This window comes from Macaca thibetana, chromosome 1, assembly GCF_024542745.1.
Source record: "Macaca thibetana thibetana isolate TM-01 chromosome 1, ASM2454274v1, whole genome shotgun sequence".
NCBI lineage: Eukaryota > Metazoa > Chordata > Mammalia > Primates > Cercopithecidae > Macaca > Macaca thibetana.
In genome coordinates, this window is record NC_065578.1 from 150,168,735 (window position 1) to 150,189,525 (window position 20,791).

Consider the following 20,791-nt stretch of genomic DNA (forward strand, 5'->3'; position numbering starts at 1 on the left):
ATTAATAAAATCCTTATGAAATAATTGACTTAGAAAAAGTGAAATGCTCATGATTTCAGAGTGTATAGAAAATACTAAATATCACTTTCTGAAATAAAGTGTACTCAAAACAGCACAACATACAGTCTAAAATCAAGATTTCTGTCATTCATTTAAACTTTGCATATATTGCCATGATGGCTTAAACATAAAATTTCTCTTGCACTAAGAACTTTTTAAAATCGATTTCAAATCACTTCAGTTTTATTTTTTATATTTTGAATTCTAGCCAGTCTTAAAATCAACTTTGGGAGGGGGGTGCACAAAACATGTTTGTTTGTCTTTTTTTATTAAATTATTGCACTAGAATTTAGGGGTTTGGTGCATTTCCCTTTTTTTTTTTTTTTTTTTTAAGAAATTAGCATATTCCATAGGCAATAAAAGTAGGATGACAACTAAGGACATTTTAAATGTACTTTCATGTTTGTGTGACTAAACCTTGCTTTGGGGCGGGAGCGGGTGTGGGAGAAATTAGCTTACTAATTGAACCATCAAGCCAGTTGGCAGTTCTAAGGCTTCTATATCAGCATATTACAGAGTTTGTATTCCTATTCTTTTCCTCCTTGTTGTGGGAAACAAGCTATGCAACCATTTGACATTCTGTATTTTAGATGTAACAGTACTTAATACTTGGGCAAAAATAAATTCCAACTCTTAGAATGGATGCAGTGTTATAAGAGGTGTACTTACTAGATGTAAGCAAGTTTCAGATTGACAAACAGAAGGTATATGTTTAAGTCAGTATTGTTTTAGAATGAAAATGAAATGATTCACTATTTCAAACATCTGAATACATGTGACCAAGAGGCTGCAAATGGGTTTGCTGTGTGAAGATAGACAGAGAGAACTCATTTTAAACTCTGATAATACTGTTCTTAAAGAGATTAAACTGAGAATTTTTAACCCTGTGCTACATTTTAATCTAATGGAGATGTATCCTTGTTCTTGTTCATCTACATGACATTAGACTTCTTTTTTTAAGAAAACAGTACTTTTCATTAATAATACTGATTTTTAGGGTAAAGTAAGCTCTTGTGCACATAGCTAAAGGATGAAGTCCTTTTGCTTTCCCTGTCACCCCCAGAAATCTTGTAAAGAATTGGTAAAGAATCTCAATGAGGATATATTTTTTTAACTTCCTTCCTATAGACACCTTCAGTCAAAGAAAGCCAGAAGACATGCACTGAGACTGAAATAACATCTGTTGACTACCAGACTTCACTGAAATCGGCTGTCTGGTCTCCTGAGTTGGCATTGTTGCTAAGATAAAGCAAATGAAATCGAAGCTGTACTCTTGATATTTATACCATACAAGACTATGCTGTTAGGGTTGTCCTCTGTGGTCTGCAGCCAGAGGTTACACTGTAACTACCATATGCAGGCCAGACATTCATTCCGTGCTTAGGGACTGAATCACACTATAAGGTCTAACACTGGACTGAAGATTTCTCCATTAAAAAAAAAAAGTGCTGCTTTTCTAATTCGTTATATTTTCCAATACTCATTCCTAAAATGTCATGAAGTGGTAGGTAAAAGCAAAGTACTGGAAGATAATCACATTATGTCACATTTGGTCTTAATATAAGACATCAGAACACATCTTTAACAACAGTGAGTCCTCCCTTAGTTTGATTCTTTGCGTCCTTCAGAAGAATCAAAGCCTGCTTCAGTTTAAAAATCAGATGAAATGTGAATAGAAAGGTTTTTTGGTTCTGAAGACCTGATCATCACTCCTGGTTTCTTTGCCTGAGTGTGTTAGTGTCCAGAGGTAATCCAGTACTGCTAAATTTGTATAATAGTACATGACCTCTTGTGCTTTTTGCTAGAGTCTGCAAAGTTTAAATGTTAGTGACAGAACATAGACTAGCTTCTCAATGTGATATTTTTGTTTCATTTTGAAAAAACATCAGTGAATGCTTTAAGAAAGATTAAGAAGGAAGTAACTCCAAGATCCTGAAAATGGTTCTTGTATTGCCAGAAGAATTTCAGTGCTTTTTAGTAAAACACTTGCATATAATACCTTAAATCTCATCATGTGTGTGCACCAGGAAAAAACTTCAAGCTTGTGGAGATCCCCATGGGAAATACTGGGGAAAGAATATAAATAGAATATAAAAAAACAAAACGCCATTAAGTTTGCATATCTGATGTCAAAATGCTGAGGTAATATTAACTGCTTAAAAAAAACCCACCCATTTTTGCTTTCTGTTATTGCTGAAAAAGACAGTAATACTGTTTGAGTTACCTTACTATACCAAAAGTTCAAGAGATTATTTCATGAACATTTACTATTGGTGAGGCATAATGTTCAAAGCAAGTGAAAGAAAGTAGGTAAATGGAAAAATATAAAACTACAGTTATGGTTGTTATCCTTAAGATCTTGAGTGAGGGACATAGTCCAACCCCAGTGGGGTTTATTACTTCAGCATTTTCATGGTGCCTCTTAGTGAATTTTTTAAAGCTAATGGTTACCACCCACTCAGATTCTATTTCCAGGTGAATCCTTAAAAATAAAATTCACAAGTTCTTAATAAATAGTTGCAGTTCCTCCTGAAGATGCTGGGTAAAGTGCAGAGAGAAGCACCACAGAAACCCTCTTGCTGGCCGGTATGGCTTGGCTAAATTCGGATTTGATAGCCCACTTCATTCAGAGTGCTTAGATCAGCCACCTTCTTTTCAGGCAGTGCAGGCCTAAGGGTAAAAGACAGAAATAGGTGGAGGAGAGAGGATGGGACAAAGAAAGATAACTGAGCATTTTCAAGGGCCTCTATTCGGTTTTCCTAATCCTTCTGATACTTGCCTCATCCTCCCATTCCCCCAACCTGCTAGTCTTAGCTCACAACTCTACTTCTTGTTCTTAAGTCCACCTCTAAAGGTTTTAAGGAACATTTTAACAGACTTTCAGTGTAGAGTTCAGGAGAGTTTTCAGAGTGTTGAATGAGCTTTTGCAGCTTTAAGCCTGAATTTGGTCACACTAAAACTTTTGAAACCCAATACCCTTGAACCTTGCAAGGATCTAAAAGTCACATACACTACAGTAGAGCCGACAATCGGAGTCGAATTCTCCTTGAAACATTGGCTTCCTAGTGTATGTGCCCTGGAGAAAGCCAAGGAATCAAAGACGACTCACATTCCCAGGGAGAGGGTTAATGTTCCAGGCTTAAATGTATAAAATCAAGGTGAATCTTAGGATTCATCTGAAAAAGCATGTCAGTGTGGAAACAGTGGTGAAACATCTCTTCCCTAAAAACATGCTAAAGTCACTTCCAACATAAAACTACAACTAAGCAATTATGCAAAGTCATGTGAGAAAGTACTTCAAGCTGGGAAATACAACATTCAGTCGCACATCATCTCTCTTCATTAAAGATGCATCCTAAATGACTTCCAAAATACAACTATGCCTAAACAATCTCACAATGTGTCTTACAACTTTTCCATTTCTTAATGAGCCTCTTCTCACCTTGGATAAGAGAGAACTGAGATGAATCAAGATTAGGATGTTCAGTATGGCTAGTGAGTTCTAATTCAAAAGTTTCACATCCATTTTTGCAAGAAAAAGACATGTTTAGGTTACACATGAACGTCGGTTTTTGTTTTTGTTTTTTTGAGACGGAGTTTTGCCCTTGTTGCCCAGGCTGGAGTGCAGTGGAACAATCTTGGCTCACTGCAACCTCTGCCTCCCCGGTTCAAGCGATTCTGCTGCCTCAGCCTCCCGAGTAGCTGGGATTACAGGCACGCGCCACCACACCTGGCCAATTTTGTATTTTTGGTAGACACTGGGTTTCACCATGTTGGTCAGGCTGGTCTCGAACTCCTGACCTCAGGTGATCTCCCCGCCTCGGCCTGCCACAATGCTGGGATTACAGGCATGAGCCACTGCACCCTGCCAAACCTTGTTCTTAAGTATTTAAAAAAAAAAACAGACCAAAAAGAAAACGTAATTGTTAGAAGCTTTCTTAGTTGATGCCCTTGAAAGATTTCCTAACAGCTAATGGTTTATCCCTGGCATAAAAGTGGTCCAATTAATTCAATGTTGATAGAACTAGAAATCAACAGCTAGCTTCTATCTAAAGCACAGCTCAGTAAATGGCATTAATCTCTGCCAGCAATTCCACTACTCTCTCTCTGTCTCTCTTTCTCTCTCTCTCTCTCTCTCTTTCTCTCTCTCTCAGATGGGGAGGAACAGTCATCAACAGTCTGATCATCCCTTCTGAAACCTGACTGCTCAAGGTGGTCAAGAAACCGTCCTTGACTAGGCCCTACTCAAATAACTTGTAACCTTACTTATCTGTTGCATGAGCCTTATTTCTTAGCTTGACCATGTCCCCTCCTTTATCGATCAGGAATTATGCCTCTTATTTCTTTGTGTGTCTCCCCATGGTGCCTGGGACATACACATGATGCTAATTAACACAGCTGACTGCCAGTAGAAATCCCTACACTTCAGTGTGTAGACTACAGCTCATTGTATCAGAGTTCAAGGCTTCTGGCCTTCAGGGGATGGTGTCCTCCAGCCTCTGCATGCCCTGGAGATTAGCCATTCCCCTAAACAAAGCCACTACTACAGGCCTGGAGGAGTGGCCCCCAGAGGACACTATGAGGACCATTCTTGGGTTGACAGGAAAAGGAACACACATTTGCTTGGGGATTCAAACTTATATTCCAACCCTAGCCCTCAGCCCACTAATGTGGAGAGAACCAGGGTTCTTACACACAAGTCAGGTTTAATGAGTCCATATGCATCTGGTTCTCTCATAAAGCCTGAAGTGAAGCCTCCATTTTGTCTCCTTGCCTGAGGTGGTGTCATCTTTACAAATAGCTAATTTGAGACTTTCTCAAGTAGACTCCCCATACATTAGCATCAGCCTGACGAAAATGTGGTTAGAAAAGTAAATCACTTCTCCGCAGTGTGCCCCACTTGTAGAAAATTCAGCAATCAAAAATTCAATTTGCCTGCAGGATATGGCAAAAGGATAAACCTGCAGTACCTATGCATTCCTTGCTTTAGAAAAAGATTAAATGCGGGTCATTTCCTAGAGCTAGTAAAATACTATTTCCACACTAGCGTTCCTGGTTTTGTAACTAGGTAAGCATATGTTTCTTTTTTTTTTTTTTTTTTTTTTTTGAGACGGAGTCTGGCTCTGTCACCCAGGCTGGAGTGCAGTGGCCGGATCTCAGTTCACTACAAGCTCCGCCTCCCGGGTTCACGCCATTCTCCTGCCTCAGCCTCCCGAGTAGCTGGGACTACAGGCGCCCGCCACCTCGCCCGGCTAGTTTTTTGTATTTTTTAGTAGAGACGGGGTTTCACCTTGTTAGCCAGGATGGTCTTGATCTTCTGACCTCGTGATCCGCCCGTCTCGGCCTCCCAAAGTGCTGGGATTACAGGCTTGAGCCACCGCGCCCAGCCAAGCATATATTTCTTACCCAGATATAAACTACATTTGTATTAGATGATTTTCATAACTGATTTATCTAACGATCTGTGTGTGGCAGCGTCTATTAGTTGCCCTTCCACATTCACTCTTCCCTTCTTTAGTAAACACCCCCGTCTCCCATCCCTGACTTTTAGCTAGGTGTATAACTGCCTTGAATACAAAGTCTATCTTCCAGCCTCCCTGTACCCAGGCATGGCCTCAGACTAAGTTGTAGCCAGTGAGATTTAAATATAAGTGTGGTGTGGCAGTTAGCAGACATGTCTTCAAAAGACAACTGATATGTGCCCTTCAACTTTTTCTTTCCTTTGTTCTTCCTACTGATGGGAACATGGAAGTGATGGCTGGAGTGGGGACCTCAAGATGATCTCTAGGGCTGGGCATAGTGGCTTAGGTCTGTAATTCCAGCACTTTGGGAGGCTGAGGTGGGTGGATCATTTGAGGTCAGGAGTTTGAGACCAGCCTGACCAACATGGTGAAACCCCATCTCTACTAAAAATACAAAAAAACAGCCGGGTATGTGGTGCATTCCTGTAGTCGCAGCTACTCGGGAGGCTGAGGCAGAATCGCTGGAACCTGGGAAGTGGAGGTTGCAGTGAGCCAAGGATGCGCCACTGCACTCTACCCTGAACAACAGAGTGAGATTCTGTCTCAAAAAATTTAAAAAAAGAGATGGGTTCTAAAGATGGCAGCGCAGCAGGAAGCCCATTTCCACCACCTCTGTTGAGCTGCTTTTACATAAAAGTGAATCATGGCTGGTGCGGTGGGTCATGCTTGTAGTACCAGCACTACAAGCTGGGAGGCTGCTAAGGGAGGATCACTTCAGCCCAGGAGTTTCAGACCAGCCTAGGCAACATGGTGAAACCCCATCTCTACAAAAAAAAAAAAAAAAGAAAATGCAAAAAAATTAGCCAGATGTGGTACGTGCAACTGTAGTCCCAGCTACTTGGAAGGCTGAGATGGGAAGATTGCTTGAACCCAGGAAGTGGAAGTTGCGGTGAGCCTAGATCACACAACTGCATTCCAGCCTGGAAATGCAGGCTGGAATTTCTCAAAAAAAGAAAAAAAAAAGTGAATTATGTTTAAGCTACAGCTTACACCCAACCTTAGCCAAATCTGTTCCACTAATAGTGGGTGCTAAGTCAACCTGAGGAAGGTTACTGTGTGGAGTATGGAGAACATGTTCCTAGCAAGTTCTAACTCGGGAGGAATGGCCACAGTCCAAATGAAGTCAGGAGTCACACTCACTTCTAAGAGTCAGTCTTCTTCCCTGTAACCCTGCAAACTATGTAGGACCTAAGCCATGGTAGCTCTTTAAATCTCCTGTTGTCTCTGAAAATTAAGCAGTGCATGTGCTTAACAAGAGATGCTTGTTCCATGGTCCTTGTAGGACCTACCAGTTAGCTCATCCCAGTTTCTGAAGCTTTCTTACATATGCTCCCTTCCTGGCCTGGCATCTTCCTCAACACCAAGTCACACCTCTCCTCCTTCTGAAACTCTAAATATGCTGCCCTTCATATAAGAAAATAAGACACTAGCTTCATAGTATTTTCAAGTTGTTGGACTAGATCTGCCCTGACCTGTTCTCTCTCTCAGTCCTGTGCCGGACAGTCTATCCTGGAAAGTCAGTGGCCAGGAGAGCCTACAGGGTAGGCTCAGGGAGAAAACAACACCCACCCGCTCATCCCTGTCATGGAGGCTCACTGGGATCACTGTAGCTAACTAGCCACAGGCCTGCCACCTCCTTGAGAAGCCACTTTCTGGCCACTTGCCTTAATTCCTCACTTTGGAGCCCCTCAGTCCATAAATTTTTTTTGTAGTTCATGTGTTTCTTAAACTTCACTCTACCATTACCTGTGTTCTGCTATTGGCACCTTTGAAAATAGATGAAATTTAACTTGGGAACCTTTGGACTCTTTTTTTTAGTCTTTCCCTGGCACTTGCACCAGTTTTCCCATGCCTTCCAGGTACCAGGAAATCACCATTATAAATAGCTTTTATGTATTCAGGCACTTAATGATGTGCCAGGCATTGTTCTAAGAGGTTTCTGTGGATTAATTAATCCTCACCATAACCCATGGGGTTGATACTGGTATTGTCCATTTTATAGAAGAGAAAATGGAGGTACTGAAAGGTAGGGAACTTGCTCAAAGCAAAGTCACACAGTTAGCAGGCGTTGGAACCAGAGTTGGTCCCCAGAATCTAGAGCCCACACCCTTAACCACAATGCAAACTTCCCCCTTCCTCTGCCAGCTCAAAGCATCTTTCCAAGCATCTGCGAAGGACACCATGGCCACTCCTGCCTCTGCACCTTGGCTTATGCTGTCTCCTGTCTAGAATGCTCTCCCTGACATCTCCTCATCCTTAGAGGGCCATCCCAAATGTCACTTACTTCAGGACTTATTTTCTGACTCCCTACCGTCACAATCCACTACTTGCTCTGTATGCTCTGTCATTTTCTTTGGTACATTTGCTGTGGCTTAAATGTGTCCCCCAAAGTTCATGGGTTTGGAAACTGGATCCTCGGTCCAGTGGGGTTGGCAGGCAGGGCTTAGTGGGAGGTGTGTGGATCCTTTGGAAACTCTATCCTCGGTGCAGTGGGGTTGGGAGGCAGGGCTTAGTGGGAGGTGTGTGGATCCTTTGGAAACTCGATCCTCAGTGCAGTGGGGTTGGGAGGCAGGGCTTAGTGGGAGGGGTGTGGATCCTTTGGAAACTCGATCCTCGGTGCAGTGGGGTTGGGAGGCAGGGCTTAGTGGGAGGTGTGTGGATCCTTTGGAAACTGGATCCTCAGTGCAGTGGGGTTGGGAGGCAGGGCTTAGTGGGAGGGGTGTGGATCCTTTGGAAACTCAATCCTCGGTGCAGTGGGGTTGGGAGGCAGGGCTTAGTGGGAGGTGTGTGGATCCTGGGGCATCACCCTCATGAATAGATTAGTGTTGTTTTCTCAGGAGCGGGTTTCTTATAAAAGAATGAGTTTGGCCCCTTTGCTCACTCGTGCTTACTCTCTTTCCTCTCTCCCTCCTTTGCCCTTCTGTCATGGGACAGGGCAACAAGAAGGCTCTCACCAGATGTCAGCCACTTGATCTTGGGTTTCTCAGCATCCAGAACCATGGGCCAATACATACATTTCCTGTTCATTATAAAGGACCCAGTCTCAGGTATTCTGTTACAACAACACAAAATGGACTAAGACAACATCTGTTCAAGAATCCTGCCAATTCATAACCCTTACCCCTGCCTCAGAGATTGTGAACAATTTGAAAGCAGGGACCAAGGAAATTCATCTATGAATCCCACTGCGGAATATGTACCTATCAATCAAATTCTCACTAACATGTAAATGGATGATAGGGAATCATCTGTTACTTTCATCATGGGATATTTTATTTTAGAGACAAAGTCCTAAGCCAGGGATTCAAGTTACCATGACAACATTTTCAGAATTAACAAGCAGGAAGAACATTTATTTTCTGTATTGGAGCGGGTGTGCTTTACCCCTGACAGCCATGTGGAGAACCTGCCTACTCATTAAGCTGAATGCATCGACAGCTTGAGTGCTTCCAAAGGAAAGGGACTAGGTCATCTTCTTCTGTATCCCCACCCCTGCCACGTGGCCTTCCACTAAGTACCCAGAACCCAGGAGAAGAAAAGGGCTAATATTGGCAGAAAATGAGCTAAACTGAGATTCCTGGTGAACTGCCCAGAAGATGAAATCCTTTTCTTTTACAGCAACCACGGCTGCAATTTCCTTGGCTGGCATAGGGCAGAAGTAGGTTATCACAGCATGCCACCTGCCTGTGGGGCCCAGCCAGAAATGCTGTTCAGTCCTTGCCAGCTCATCTCAGGACCAGAGCTGGGTGAGCTATTGTGTGTAGAGAGGCCTCTTCCAAGTGCTCCCCCAGCTATAATTAGAATATTGCAAGGGGGTTTATTTTTAAGAAACACGAGCACTAGGATGATGATTCAGCCGGGTCTGCACTTGCCCAGAACCTCTCATCGGATCCAGGGTTATTATTTTAGACTAATATATTTCTCCAACCTCACCCCCCTGCCATCCTCCTCCAAACAAGGCAAAGAAAGGAAAGAATTTTCTTTTTTCAAGATTCTCAGGCAACATTTTGTCTTAGGGGAAAGAGAGTAGAAAACTTTCCTTTGACTCACTTTGCAGGAGGAACGATATCCGCACGCAGGGGATAGTCCCAGCCTCACCTGTTGTGAAGTGAATGGACTCAGAGTGAGCTAGGGTGAAAGCTTGATGGCCTGACCCCAAGGCTACGCTTAACCCCAATGACGGTCTGCATTCCCGCAGCCAGGTGGACAGAGGCTGCTCAAAGCAGGAGGTAGGCTGGGGAGAGCAGGGTGGTGGCTCCACAGAGAAGTTATTCTGTGAAAAATCCTACTAGTCTCCGCCACTGCTACCTCAACTTTGACAGTTGCACACCAAGCCCTTCACACTCTGAGGCAGCCTCGGTGCAGAGGAAGAGCTCGGCCTGACCAGATGGTGCCATCTGTGCAACCACAAGAAGCCTCAGAACCAGAAAGTGATGGAGCGGAGACATCAACACATCCCAAGGCTGAACATGCATAGGAGTGTATCTGGAAGAGATGAGGTTTAAGAAAAGAAATAGGAAGAGGAGAGGAAGTTCACCAGGTTCCCTCAACCACCCAGTCTCTCTTCCGCATCTCTGACCGAGGGCCATATCTGGGCACATGTGCTGGCAGGTGCTCACCCTCACACAGAAATACAAAGGCCAGACTGGCGGTACAGCCTGCAGGCTCAGGAGTCCAGGAAGGGATGTGTGGGAAAGGTGCCACTCTACCGTTAGACTCTTAATCCCGATGTTAAGAGTGTGGAAGAGATTAAACCAGGGGTGCTCTCGGCCCAGCATTTACAAGTTTAAGCAAAGACCCCAGGGCCCCCATTCTTGTGGAGTCTGGCCGGAATCAGGTCAGACCAGGCCCCGATTTAGCATACACTGCCTATCTGGGTAGGCCGCAGAGGCACAGCATGGCCTCAGCTAGACCGACACAGGGATGAAGGAAGGTTCATTCACACCGGTCACCCTCATTCCAGGCCAGTCCGCTCCTCCCTCACATTCCTTGCTTCCCTGAATGGAAGGCACCGCTGCTGGCAGCTGCCAGGGCAGACAGCTGACATTGCTATGTAAACGGAGGCCTCAGCCAAGACGGATTCGGCCCAGAAGAGATTTTTCAGCCGGTGCCCATCCCTTTGAGCTCTCCCCAGGCAGGAGACTCTGGCCATAGGCCAACTGTTGGAGATTCCAGGGCACAGTTTCCAGGCTCTGATGTCACTTCTCCTTTCTGGGACAAGAACCCCTCAGCTCTAGGAAACCTCACCCTGTCTGCCCTTGTCTGACCCTGTGTGACCCTGGGGAGCTCACAGAGGCTCCTGGCTCGCTCTGTCTGAGGTGGTCTTTTCTGATGAGGCCCATCACTCCATCAAGCATCCCTGGGGACTTTGGGCCACATGAATTTCCCTGGGGGAACTGACCAGGCAGTCAATGGAGTAGAAACTGCCCCTTCACCATCTTGGAGGTTTAGCTTTTCCCTTCATAGCCTTCCTAGTGTTGTTTGTTTGTTTGTTTTTTGTTTTTGTTTTGTTTTTTTGATTCCCTCTACTTTCCACCCTAAGGAAATCTCCTTTTCCCACTGGGGATATTTCTCACTTGGGATCTAAGGAGAATTACTTCTTGGGCACCAGTCAATGTGATTAGACCATGGAATCAAATTTTCTCGATGACCTCATTAAAACAACCTCTGCCCTCACTCAACCAGATGTCTGGACATACGTAATCCTTCCTGACAGAATGGAGCAGGAATCCCATTGTCCAGCTAGAGGCCCTGCAGTGAAAGGAGATGGGCTTTCAGGGCTTACTAACCTCTGGGACCCCCAGGGTGTCCAGCAGGGCAGACAGAGCCTACTGGAGCCATGAACTGCCACAGAGATTGATGATGAAGAAGGGAAATCAAAGAGGAAGAAAAGGGGAGGCAAAGAAAGATGACCAGCAAAGAAAACAGGAGGAGGGACAGCGGGAAAAAGCAGCCACACAGGGGAGAGAAGATGAAGAGGTTCTCATGGGTCCTCAGGAACATTGGCCTCAATTGAGAAAAATGTTCCACATGGTCAGTCTGGCTGCAAAACCAGAAAATCGCTATCTGCTCACTCCAATTCGCCCAGGGCCAGGTCATAGGCAGCAAGCCAAGAGTCATGAACTGTCAGAAATGGAAAGGACCTCAGAGAGCGCTGAAGCTTCCCAGCGAGGGCGCTGTTGGCATTTGAGGTGGAACGGTTCTTTATTGGGCAGGGTGGTCCTGGGCTTTGCGGGGCATTCACGTCTCAGACCCCCGGCCCTAACAAGGAGCTTCCTCACTTTACCGAGATGTGAGAAGCAAAAACTTCCACCTCCCACCACATTTCTAACCCTCCTCTCCCAGAGCTGACCCAGTTGAGAACCCCTGGGAACACCCCTCAGTGAACAGCTGCAAGGGTTCCGAGGCCCAGGGCTGGGAAGCAGTTGGTTTAAGTTCACAGATGGCCTTTGAAACATGAATCGCAACCTCCCTCTCCCTTCCTCTTTACAAACCACAGGAAAAAACTTGACAATTCAGTGTAGTAGGTGCTTTAAACACTCCCAGGGGAGCGGAGTGTAAGAAAGGACCCGTGGGTGGAAGGGTGGGGGAGTCCTGGTTTCCCCCTTGAAACTTGGTCTCAACAGATGCTACACAGTCATCTTCACCTGCCCTCCCACTCAGCTGATTCTTGTCAACCCAGTGACACTGATCCTTCTTTCAAAAGGGATTATTTAGACAAGTGCAAAAATGGAGAGGAATTCAAGGCTGGAAGTCGCTCCAGCTGGAGGGAGGAGGTGGATGGGGATATAATGCCACTAAAATTATCCATGGCAGACAGGGACTGGGACCCCACAGCTGATGGGCCTCTCGCCTGTTATGGTAATTTTCCACCCTTTGGGCCCCTCCCAGGCTTCCTTATGACACCCAACACATTTAGAAATGACGCGATGGCCTTATGTAATGCTGACAGAATAGCACAGCGACAAGAGTCACCAAACCCTAGTCCTGGCATCTTACAGTGAGATTCCCGGAGTTTGTGCAGTGATTGGGTCAAGACCGTATTTGTCACTTTCTCATTTCCTCGCCAAAAGCAAGATTACCTGGAGAAAAGCCTGCTTGGCGAAGGCCACGGGTGGAAGCTGAGGGGCTGCCTCTCTCCAAACATACCTCCAGGAATGCGGCCGCCCTGGGTGGAGTGTGGCAGAATGGCAGGAGCTGGAATCTAGAGAGGGAAGCTGGGGCTTGGCGCTCCAGTTCTTGTGGCTTCTCACAGCCCTTCTTATTCTCACGTCCCGCACCTCTCTTCCCCCTCCTACACAGTAGCCCCTGCAATCCCTTCCCCAGCCCTGCAACTCAGAAGTCAAGGTTTCAGAGGAATTAGGGAGAGAATCTTCCCTCCTGGAACACCTCAATCCCTTCGAAACTTCAGCTGAGATATGCGCCCTCTAGGGTTCCCTCCCAACCTCCAAGCGCTAGAGAGAGAGAAAAGAAGTGGCAGGGGTTTCTGCCACCAAGAATAACCATGGCCTTACTGGATTTGCACATACAAAATTGTCCACGGGCACCTGCAAGCCAACTGGGCTCTGTGGATGGTCAAACTCTTCCAAGGCCACTCGGCCCTAGCTGTGGGGAAAAAAACCCCGAAGACTCTGACCTACTGGGAGCAGTTTAGGAAGGAGGACTTTTGGGAATCAATGTTTACCTGGGAGGAAGGGCTCCGGGGCTGGGGCATGAGTCAGGGGGATTCTGAGGCAGGTGGCAGTCACTCTTCACCTTTTTTGAAAAGTTTATGATTTCACTGAACCATGAGCCATCACCTCCGTGCTCCTGGGGCTTTCCCCACGGGGGGCTGGGATGGACTTTGGGGCATGAAGGGAGGAGGGTGATGGAAGAGAATTCCCCTCTTCCTGCAGGTCTTCCTTCCTGACCTCAAGTGACAGACCACTCCCTTCCCCTGGTCTTTCTCCCCATTCCCAGGTCCAGTCTGATGTGCCAGCGGGGTAGGAGGGGAGCGGGAGAGCTTTGCACTCACAGCTGGCGCAGCCTAACAGCTGTCCTCTGCAGGCGCAGGGGTGCTCACTTGCCTTGGCTGCGTGACAAAGTAGTCAGAGATTAGTGTATGGGCATGGCCTAGGGGATGAAGGACCGGAGGCCCCGTCTGGCCCCCAGGAGAGTGACCAGTGGGCACCTCCCAGAATGACTTCACTGGAGCCCAAACATGGGAGCCAGCGCAGGGTCAGACCCCCTAACTTCGCCTCCACAACCTCATTATCCAGAGATCCAGGTGACACTGGACAAGGCTGAGCCCCTAAATCACACCCAATGGCTTTATCTGACCCTCTCAACAGACCCAGTACTTTCAGCCAGTGACTGTTATTTTTTAGGGTCAACCACCAACTCAGTTTTCCCATTCTGATTCATCAAACACAGGGGGAGGCCTGCGGCTGAAGCAAATGGTACATGTCAAAGTGTGGTCTCCGGACCAGCAGGATCAGCATCATTAGAAACACAGGTTCTCAGGCTCCATCCTACATCTGCTGACTCAGAAGCTCTGGGAAAGGGGTCCGCAGTCTTCTGTTTCAACAGACCCTCCAGGTGATGCTGGTGCACACTCAGAGTTGAGAACAGGACTGCAGGATCTATCTTTCCTCAGCTGGGCCCTTTCTTCAACTCCTTCACGGCAGGATAAAGGCCACTTAAGGTACAGTCCTTCAACTTCTACCTCCTCATGTATGTCAAGCTCTCCCTAATGTCCCCCCTTCCTTTGCTCCTGCCCTCTCCCCCACCCACCACCTTCTAAGCCCTCTCTGTAGCCTTCCATCCCATCTGACCCCAGCTGCTCATATATCTTGCTCCATTAATCCCTTTGTTCTTGAACATTCATTTCTTTCTCCTGGTTATTTTGTCTATGTGTCCAAAGACACTCTGGTCTCTTCCAATTCTAGACAAAAGCCCCAGGGGAACTCTACAGAGTTTACAAACTACCTAGAATAATCTGCTCTAAGTCCCCTGTCCCCTTACACAGGTGAGGCACAGAGAAGCAGCTTGCTCAAAGCCACAAGCTGGTTCATGCAGAGTTGGAGTCAGAAATCAGGTTGCTGCATCTCTGTTCAGGGCTCCTTCTTGAAAAACGAATCCTGGCCTGCATCAGCTCCATCAGCTCTCATTCTCACTCCCTTTCCCAGGCTGGTTCCAGCCCCTCAGCCCTCTCAACACTGCCTCTCTAAATGTCACCCCAGTCCATAGCACTTCTCCTTCCCCCACTACTTTCCCCTCTCCCCCTTGAAACTCACCCCTCCTCACCTTGTTGCAGCCACTTCTCATCGTTTTTGAAAAGCTTATGTTTTCACTGCTGAGCCATGAGCCATCACCTCTGTGCTTCTGTGCTTCCCCCAGTGGGGCTGGGGTCCACTCCGGGGCATGCGAGGCAGGAGGAGAGTCGCCCTCTTCCTGCAGGTCTTCCTTCCTGACCTCAGGTGACCACTCCCTTTCCCTGGTCTTTCTCCCCATTCCCAGCCCACTCTGGTGTGCCAGATGGGCAGGAGGGCAGAGGGCAAGTGGTGCCCCAACACCAGAAGGTAGCTTTGCACTCACGGTAGCTTTGCACTCTGACAGCTGTCCTCTGCAGGTGCAGGTGCGCTCACAGTCCTGATCCATCCTCTCCCTCTCTGACTGTTCCTTTTCCATCTTCTGTTCTGCCTCTTTTTCTTGGGCTTCCTCAGGGCCTCGTCATCTTTTTTTTTTTTTTTTTTTTTTTTTAAGAGGGCCTCACTCCTTCGCCCAGACTGGAGTGCAATGGCGCTATCCAGGCTTGAATTGCCAGGCTCAAGAGATCCTCCCATCTCAGCCTCCCAAGAAGCTGAGACTACAGGCATGCATCACCATGCCTGGCTAATCTGTTGTTGTTGTAAAGACAGGGTCTCCCTATGTGGCATAGGCATGCTGGTCTCAAACGCCTGGGCTCAAGCAATTATCTCTCCTTAGCCTCCCAAAGTGTTGGGATTACAGGCATGAACCACCACGTCCAGCCATTTCTTTTTTCTCTACTTTCTTTGCTCACAGACTTATCTGGCTGTCATTTCAACTGGCAATTCTAAGTAGATGGCTCCAATACAACCTTTATCCCCTAGCTTCCTCAAACTCCAGGTCTGCATTTTCAGCAATTCCCCTGATGTCAAAGATGCACTCCACATTCCATCATCCAAACTCAAACTCTCCTTCCTCCACATTTCCCAAACAGCCACCACCACCTCCTGACTCCTGACATCATCCTGTTACCATGGTTTCTAGGATCTTTACCATCCCCTCGCATTTATGGTCACATTTCCTGGTTAAAGACTCAACATGGCCCTGTGAATGCAATGTCCCTGTGGATCCGAGTAAAATGGATCCACCAGAACTAGTCTTCAAAATCAATAGCCGCCATTCTGTGCAGGAATCCACGGCCAGGCGGAATGCTTGGGCCTTCATGTGCTCTGGATTCTAGAATCTAAAGGGAAGGGCAGGCTTTTATAGACTGCTCGACATTTGCTGAAGATTGGGAGCTCCTCAGGGAATGACTCAGCCCTCCTTGGGCAAAACAGATAATAAATCAGACAAAATCAGTTGTTTTATAAGCAGCTTGCTATTGCTGGATCACTCACTCTATGCTAAATGACCCTCTGGGAAGGGTTTCTATGTTCATAGTCCTCTGAGACAACCACTACTTTGTGCAGCGACAGCAATTAATGGATGTTTGAATCAAAGCGAGAGAGAGAGTAAGGGCTAAGGTTAGGGTCAAGGGTCAAGGGCAGTGGCTAGCATCAGGGGGAGGATTGGGGTCAGGAGGCCACGTGTGAAAGGTCGGAAGCCATCCTGCTCCCTACAAGGACAAACCTATGCCGAAGCCATTCTCATCTTCAGCCTCTCTTGCTACCGGGAACACGTGACCTCTCACTGCTTCACACCCTCTTTTCCAGCACAGAACGACAGCCATTGTCACCAAGGCCCTCGTGGCAGTAGCTGCTGAACCCAGGACTGGCTTTAGGATGTGGAATGGGGCAAGTAAAAAACCATCCTTGGAAATGAAAGTACTTCGTCCCCTCCTGTTCTTCTGAAAACAGAACCCTCCCCGACTCTGCCCTGCCACCTCCCAGAATCAGATGAGCTGGGTTTCAGCCCCACTTCCCACTGACCAGTACAGAACTTACAAGATAACAAGCCCTTTTTGGGTCCTGGTTTCTTCACCTGAAAACAAAACTTGTAAAATGTTCCCTGCTCACTGTACAGGATTGATGTGGCGATGATAATGTGCTTGTGTGAACACAGTTCACTGTTGACAAGTCACTCTCGTTACATCATCTACCTGGATCTTTACAAACCACCCTGTCAGATAGGTGAGGAGAGCATTTTGATATTCTTTCATGGATGAGGAAACCAAGGCTCCCCGAGGAGGAAGGATGTGCCCAGCTGCACAACTAACATGTGACAGAGTTGGGATTCAACCAAGCCCCGCTGTGCTCTGCGCCACATGGTCCCAGCATGGCAAGAGGCTGGGTGACACAGCATGCTGCTACTGTTAGAAAAGCAGTGTTTTTTCCCAGGATGGCTATCGTTCAAATATTTGCCAGCAGATAATCACTGGTGAATTTGGGCATCCCCAGCATCTCCAATCTGTCATTGCTTAAGTGGGTTATTTTGACCTAAGAAGTAGACGTGGGATCACTGGCCTCAGGGCTGAAACGGACAGGGTAGAGTTAGCCAAGGAAGAAGATGAGCTGGTGGGTGTTTCTGACACCACCGTCCACTGATGGTTATCACACTTTCTGCTGGGTACAGAGGACTACAGAATTTTAGGAGAGTTCATAAATTCTAACAATCCCATTTTATGGGTGAGAAAAACTTATGCCCAGAAAGATAACAAAGACATCCCCAAGCAGCTGAGCCGGTTCCAGCCCCAGGTTTCCTAATTCTAAGTCCGAAGCTCCCTCCGGGCTGCCTGCATTTCAGGCTATTCTTCACCTCATTCTGCCTAGGACTTATCCCTCCATTTGTGTGTGCAACTGACAGCACAGAAGTGGCAATGGGGGTGATGTGCACAGCGGATCCTTTTCCATAGACGTCCCCTGAATGAGGGGCAGTCCTCTTGGAGATTGCTGTCTGGTTCAGATGCCGGGCCCAAGACACAGCTTTGTCCCCATGGGCCAGGACAACCCCTTGAATGTGTATGTTTGGCTTTGAGTTGGGGAAGAGGAAATATTACTCACGACTTGTCTCGCCTGCCGAGCCTCCTCGGGGGGCTTGCCTGTCTTCTTCTGGGGGACAGGGATTTTCCCCGGCTTCTCACTTGGGTCGGAGAGTGGGCACTTGCAGGTTTCAGGATCTGAAGGAGATGTGAGGAGTTAATCACCCTGGTTCCTAAAGGATCTCCAGCCTCACGTCTTCTTCCAGCACCGCATCCCACACCCCCAGCCCAATCATGACGCCATGGATTAGAAGGCACTGAGCAGGAAGATTTCTAAAAAAAGGAGGTTGGAGACACACACGTTTCTCTCTCGTCCTGTACTGTCAAGCAGCAAGGGCACCACTTCTAAGACGGAATACAGATGGTCACATTGTGCCCCGTGCCGTGTGGAGAGAGGAACACGGCCCAGTGCCTCAGCCCCCACACCGGGGCTGTGTTTATCTGCTTGTCAAGTTCCTCTCCTCATGAAGGCAAAGTCCCATCTACATTGCCCCAGAAACCAGCTTGTTCTTCCTCTGATGCTCCCATCCCACACACATGACAGAATGGTTTTAATTGACCAGGAATCGTCACTCCAGGTCCTGCAGACTGAACATGACAAGTCCACCAGTGCTAAACATAGCCAGGCCTGAAGTCAGCATAATCCTTTTCTCTTAGTGACTGCAGAAGCCCTGGAGGGACATGGACAAGCGAGAATCACATCACTTTGGAGGTAAAACTGAGAGAGGGAAGAGGGACGTATGAGTATAGTCTATATAAGGCGAGCATGTAAGGTTTTCCAGGTTTTAATACTGGAAATCTCTTGTCCTGGGAAGGCCCGCAGTTCCAGGCACACTGGAACAATTGGTCACCCTACTACATCAACAAAACAGAACAAACTAGAGCTTCAGTATAAAATGACTAACACTTTAGATCTGATTTCATAGAAGAAATTGCAGGACATTATTTTAAATGTCACATCTAAACTGATTTTATATGGTTTTCTTTGCAGTAGTACGTGCAAAGAGAGACTTTAACCTCAAGAAATGTTTGACCATCCTAGAAAAATGATGCCTGGAGCAAGAGGCGGAGAGAAAGGAATGGGAAAAGAGCTCTCCTGCATGGCTTCCTTGTCTTCCCAGCACCCACCTTCATTCTCATGTCCCTGGCGTATTTCTCCAGCTCCTTCCTTATGTCAGCCCTCAGCATCTTTGAGACGTTGAGGACCAGCTGCTTCCACTCAATGGGCTGGAAACTATGAGGCTCATGGGGGACGTACAGTCCAATCTTGACCTTCTTGACTGTGTGTAGGTATTTCTTGTAGGAGTCCTCAAAGTCAAAGATGAGGTCACTCAGAGTCCGAAAAGTCAATGGCTTGTCCATCAGCTCAGCCCTGCGGCTCATACCCAGTGAGCCATAGCGGCCATTGCAGTAAATCCCCAGTACAACGTGGTGAAAGTAGTTTCCTGAGAAGTAGGTTTTAAAGCTGATGGGGAACCGCTCGATGGAAGGCTGTCCATTGGTTAAGTAGCTTAGACAATCCGAGTCAAGGAAGAGAAAGGAGGCCTTGAAAATTCGGAGCCTGGATGTACAGGAAGGGAAAGTGTCTCACAGGGGTCAGTGAGTCCATCTCCCTGCCTCTGCGCAGGCCCACATCTAACTTTTCCAGACTAATCCTTTTGTAAAGCATTCGCTTGTTGTCTTTGACTATCTACTATATGTTGTATATCCAAACCAAGTTAATATGAGACAAAAAGAAAAACTTGTCATTTTCTTCAGTAATTACATACCTGCAGAACAAAACAAGGCACTTTTTCCTCTGCTCCTAGGGCTCACACAGGCTGCATCCCGGCCTGGAACAGCCTCATGACCATCCCTTCTCCTTTCCTGGGTGTCATGCCTCCCTGACCTTCCTCGTCCTAGCTTAGGTATTCTTGCTCCCTGCCCCGCCCCAAGTCAATTGGTAAATCCTTTGGACCTGGAGCCATTGGGAATGCAGAGGGAGGTGGCAAGGAAGTGTGAATGCAGGCAGGGGAGTATAACCTGAGCTTTTCCAGGGAAGGGGGAGCCGCAGCAAAAGCCTGGGATCATCTTTCCAAAACACACAAAAGCCCTCATGGCACTTGGTGCTTACCCATCCTGTATTGCAATTGTGAGGGCAGGGCTTGTGTCTCACATCCTGGCATTCCCTGGGCACAGCACTGGCCTGGTACACAGACGGGCTTGTTTAATGCTTACAGAAAGAATGAACCTTAGGTTGTGGATGCGCACTGCCTTACACTTAAAAGGACTGCTCTCGGTGCAGAGCTAATCCAGGTGTCCTGAAGGGAAGGATGCTGACAGAACCCATCCACAGCACTGGCAGCAGCCTCACCCTCTGCCCTCGGTTTAATCACGGATGGCTCCACTCTCTAAAAATGTTTTGTACCTGCTTTCTCTTCACTTTATCATGTGAGATCAACTGGCAGTTAGGGAGTGAAATCACATCCTTCTGAGTCCTCTTACGTAAATTCCTAGCTGCTTTCTGGGGCAAGTTCTCTGGGGCTGGAACAAGGGCATTCCTTAGCTGCTTAAGTCAGTGTAACAAACACTTAACCCTGAGTGTCTGCTGTGCCCGACAGCCTGCCAGGTAGGGCTATGGAGCCAAAGATAAGAACACAGCCCTTCCCCGGAGGTCTGGTGGGAGATGGACTCAGAATGCACACAATGAAATCAGTATGGCAATTCCTCAAATCATTCCACAGGAGTACCCTAGGACCTGGCAATTCCAATTCTGGGTGCATATCCAAAAGAATTGAAAGCAGCGACCCCAACAGATATTTGTACACCCATGCTCTGAACAGCATTATTTGCAACAGCTAGAAGGTGGAAGCAACCCAAATATCCATCGACGGATAAAGAGATGAACAAAATGTAGTGTATATATGCCATAGAATTTATTCAGCCTCATAAGGGAAGGAAATTCTGCAATGGGCAGGATGAGTCTTGAAGACATGCTGAGTGAAATCAACCAAATACAAAAGGA

General features: G+C 46.9%; 2 protein-coding genes across 3 annotated transcripts in view; one reads left to right on the top strand and one right to left on the bottom strand.

The window, feature by feature from the left end:
• SPATA45 (spermatogenesis associated 45) overlaps positions 1 to 20,791 on the top strand; it is an 800,921-nt gene that overhangs the window by 644,606 nt on the left and 135,524 nt on the right. The window lies entirely within an intron of this gene.
• Positions 330 to 20,791, bottom strand: part of VASH2 (vasohibin 2) — a 41,307-nt gene continuing 20,845 nt past the window's right edge. For both annotated transcript variants that reach the window (XM_050761833.1, XM_050761825.1), the window contains 3 exons: positions 18,916 to 19,297; positions 17,810 to 17,925; positions 330 to 2,730 (listed from right to left, as the gene is read on the bottom strand). In XM_050761833.1, coding sequence (XP_050617790.1) covers positions 2,658 to 2,730; positions 17,810 to 17,925; positions 18,916 to 19,297 — 571 coding nt within the window. In that variant the 3' untranslated portion in view covers positions 330 to 2,657. The remainder of the gene's footprint in view (positions 2,731 to 17,809; positions 17,926 to 18,915; positions 19,298 to 20,791) is intronic.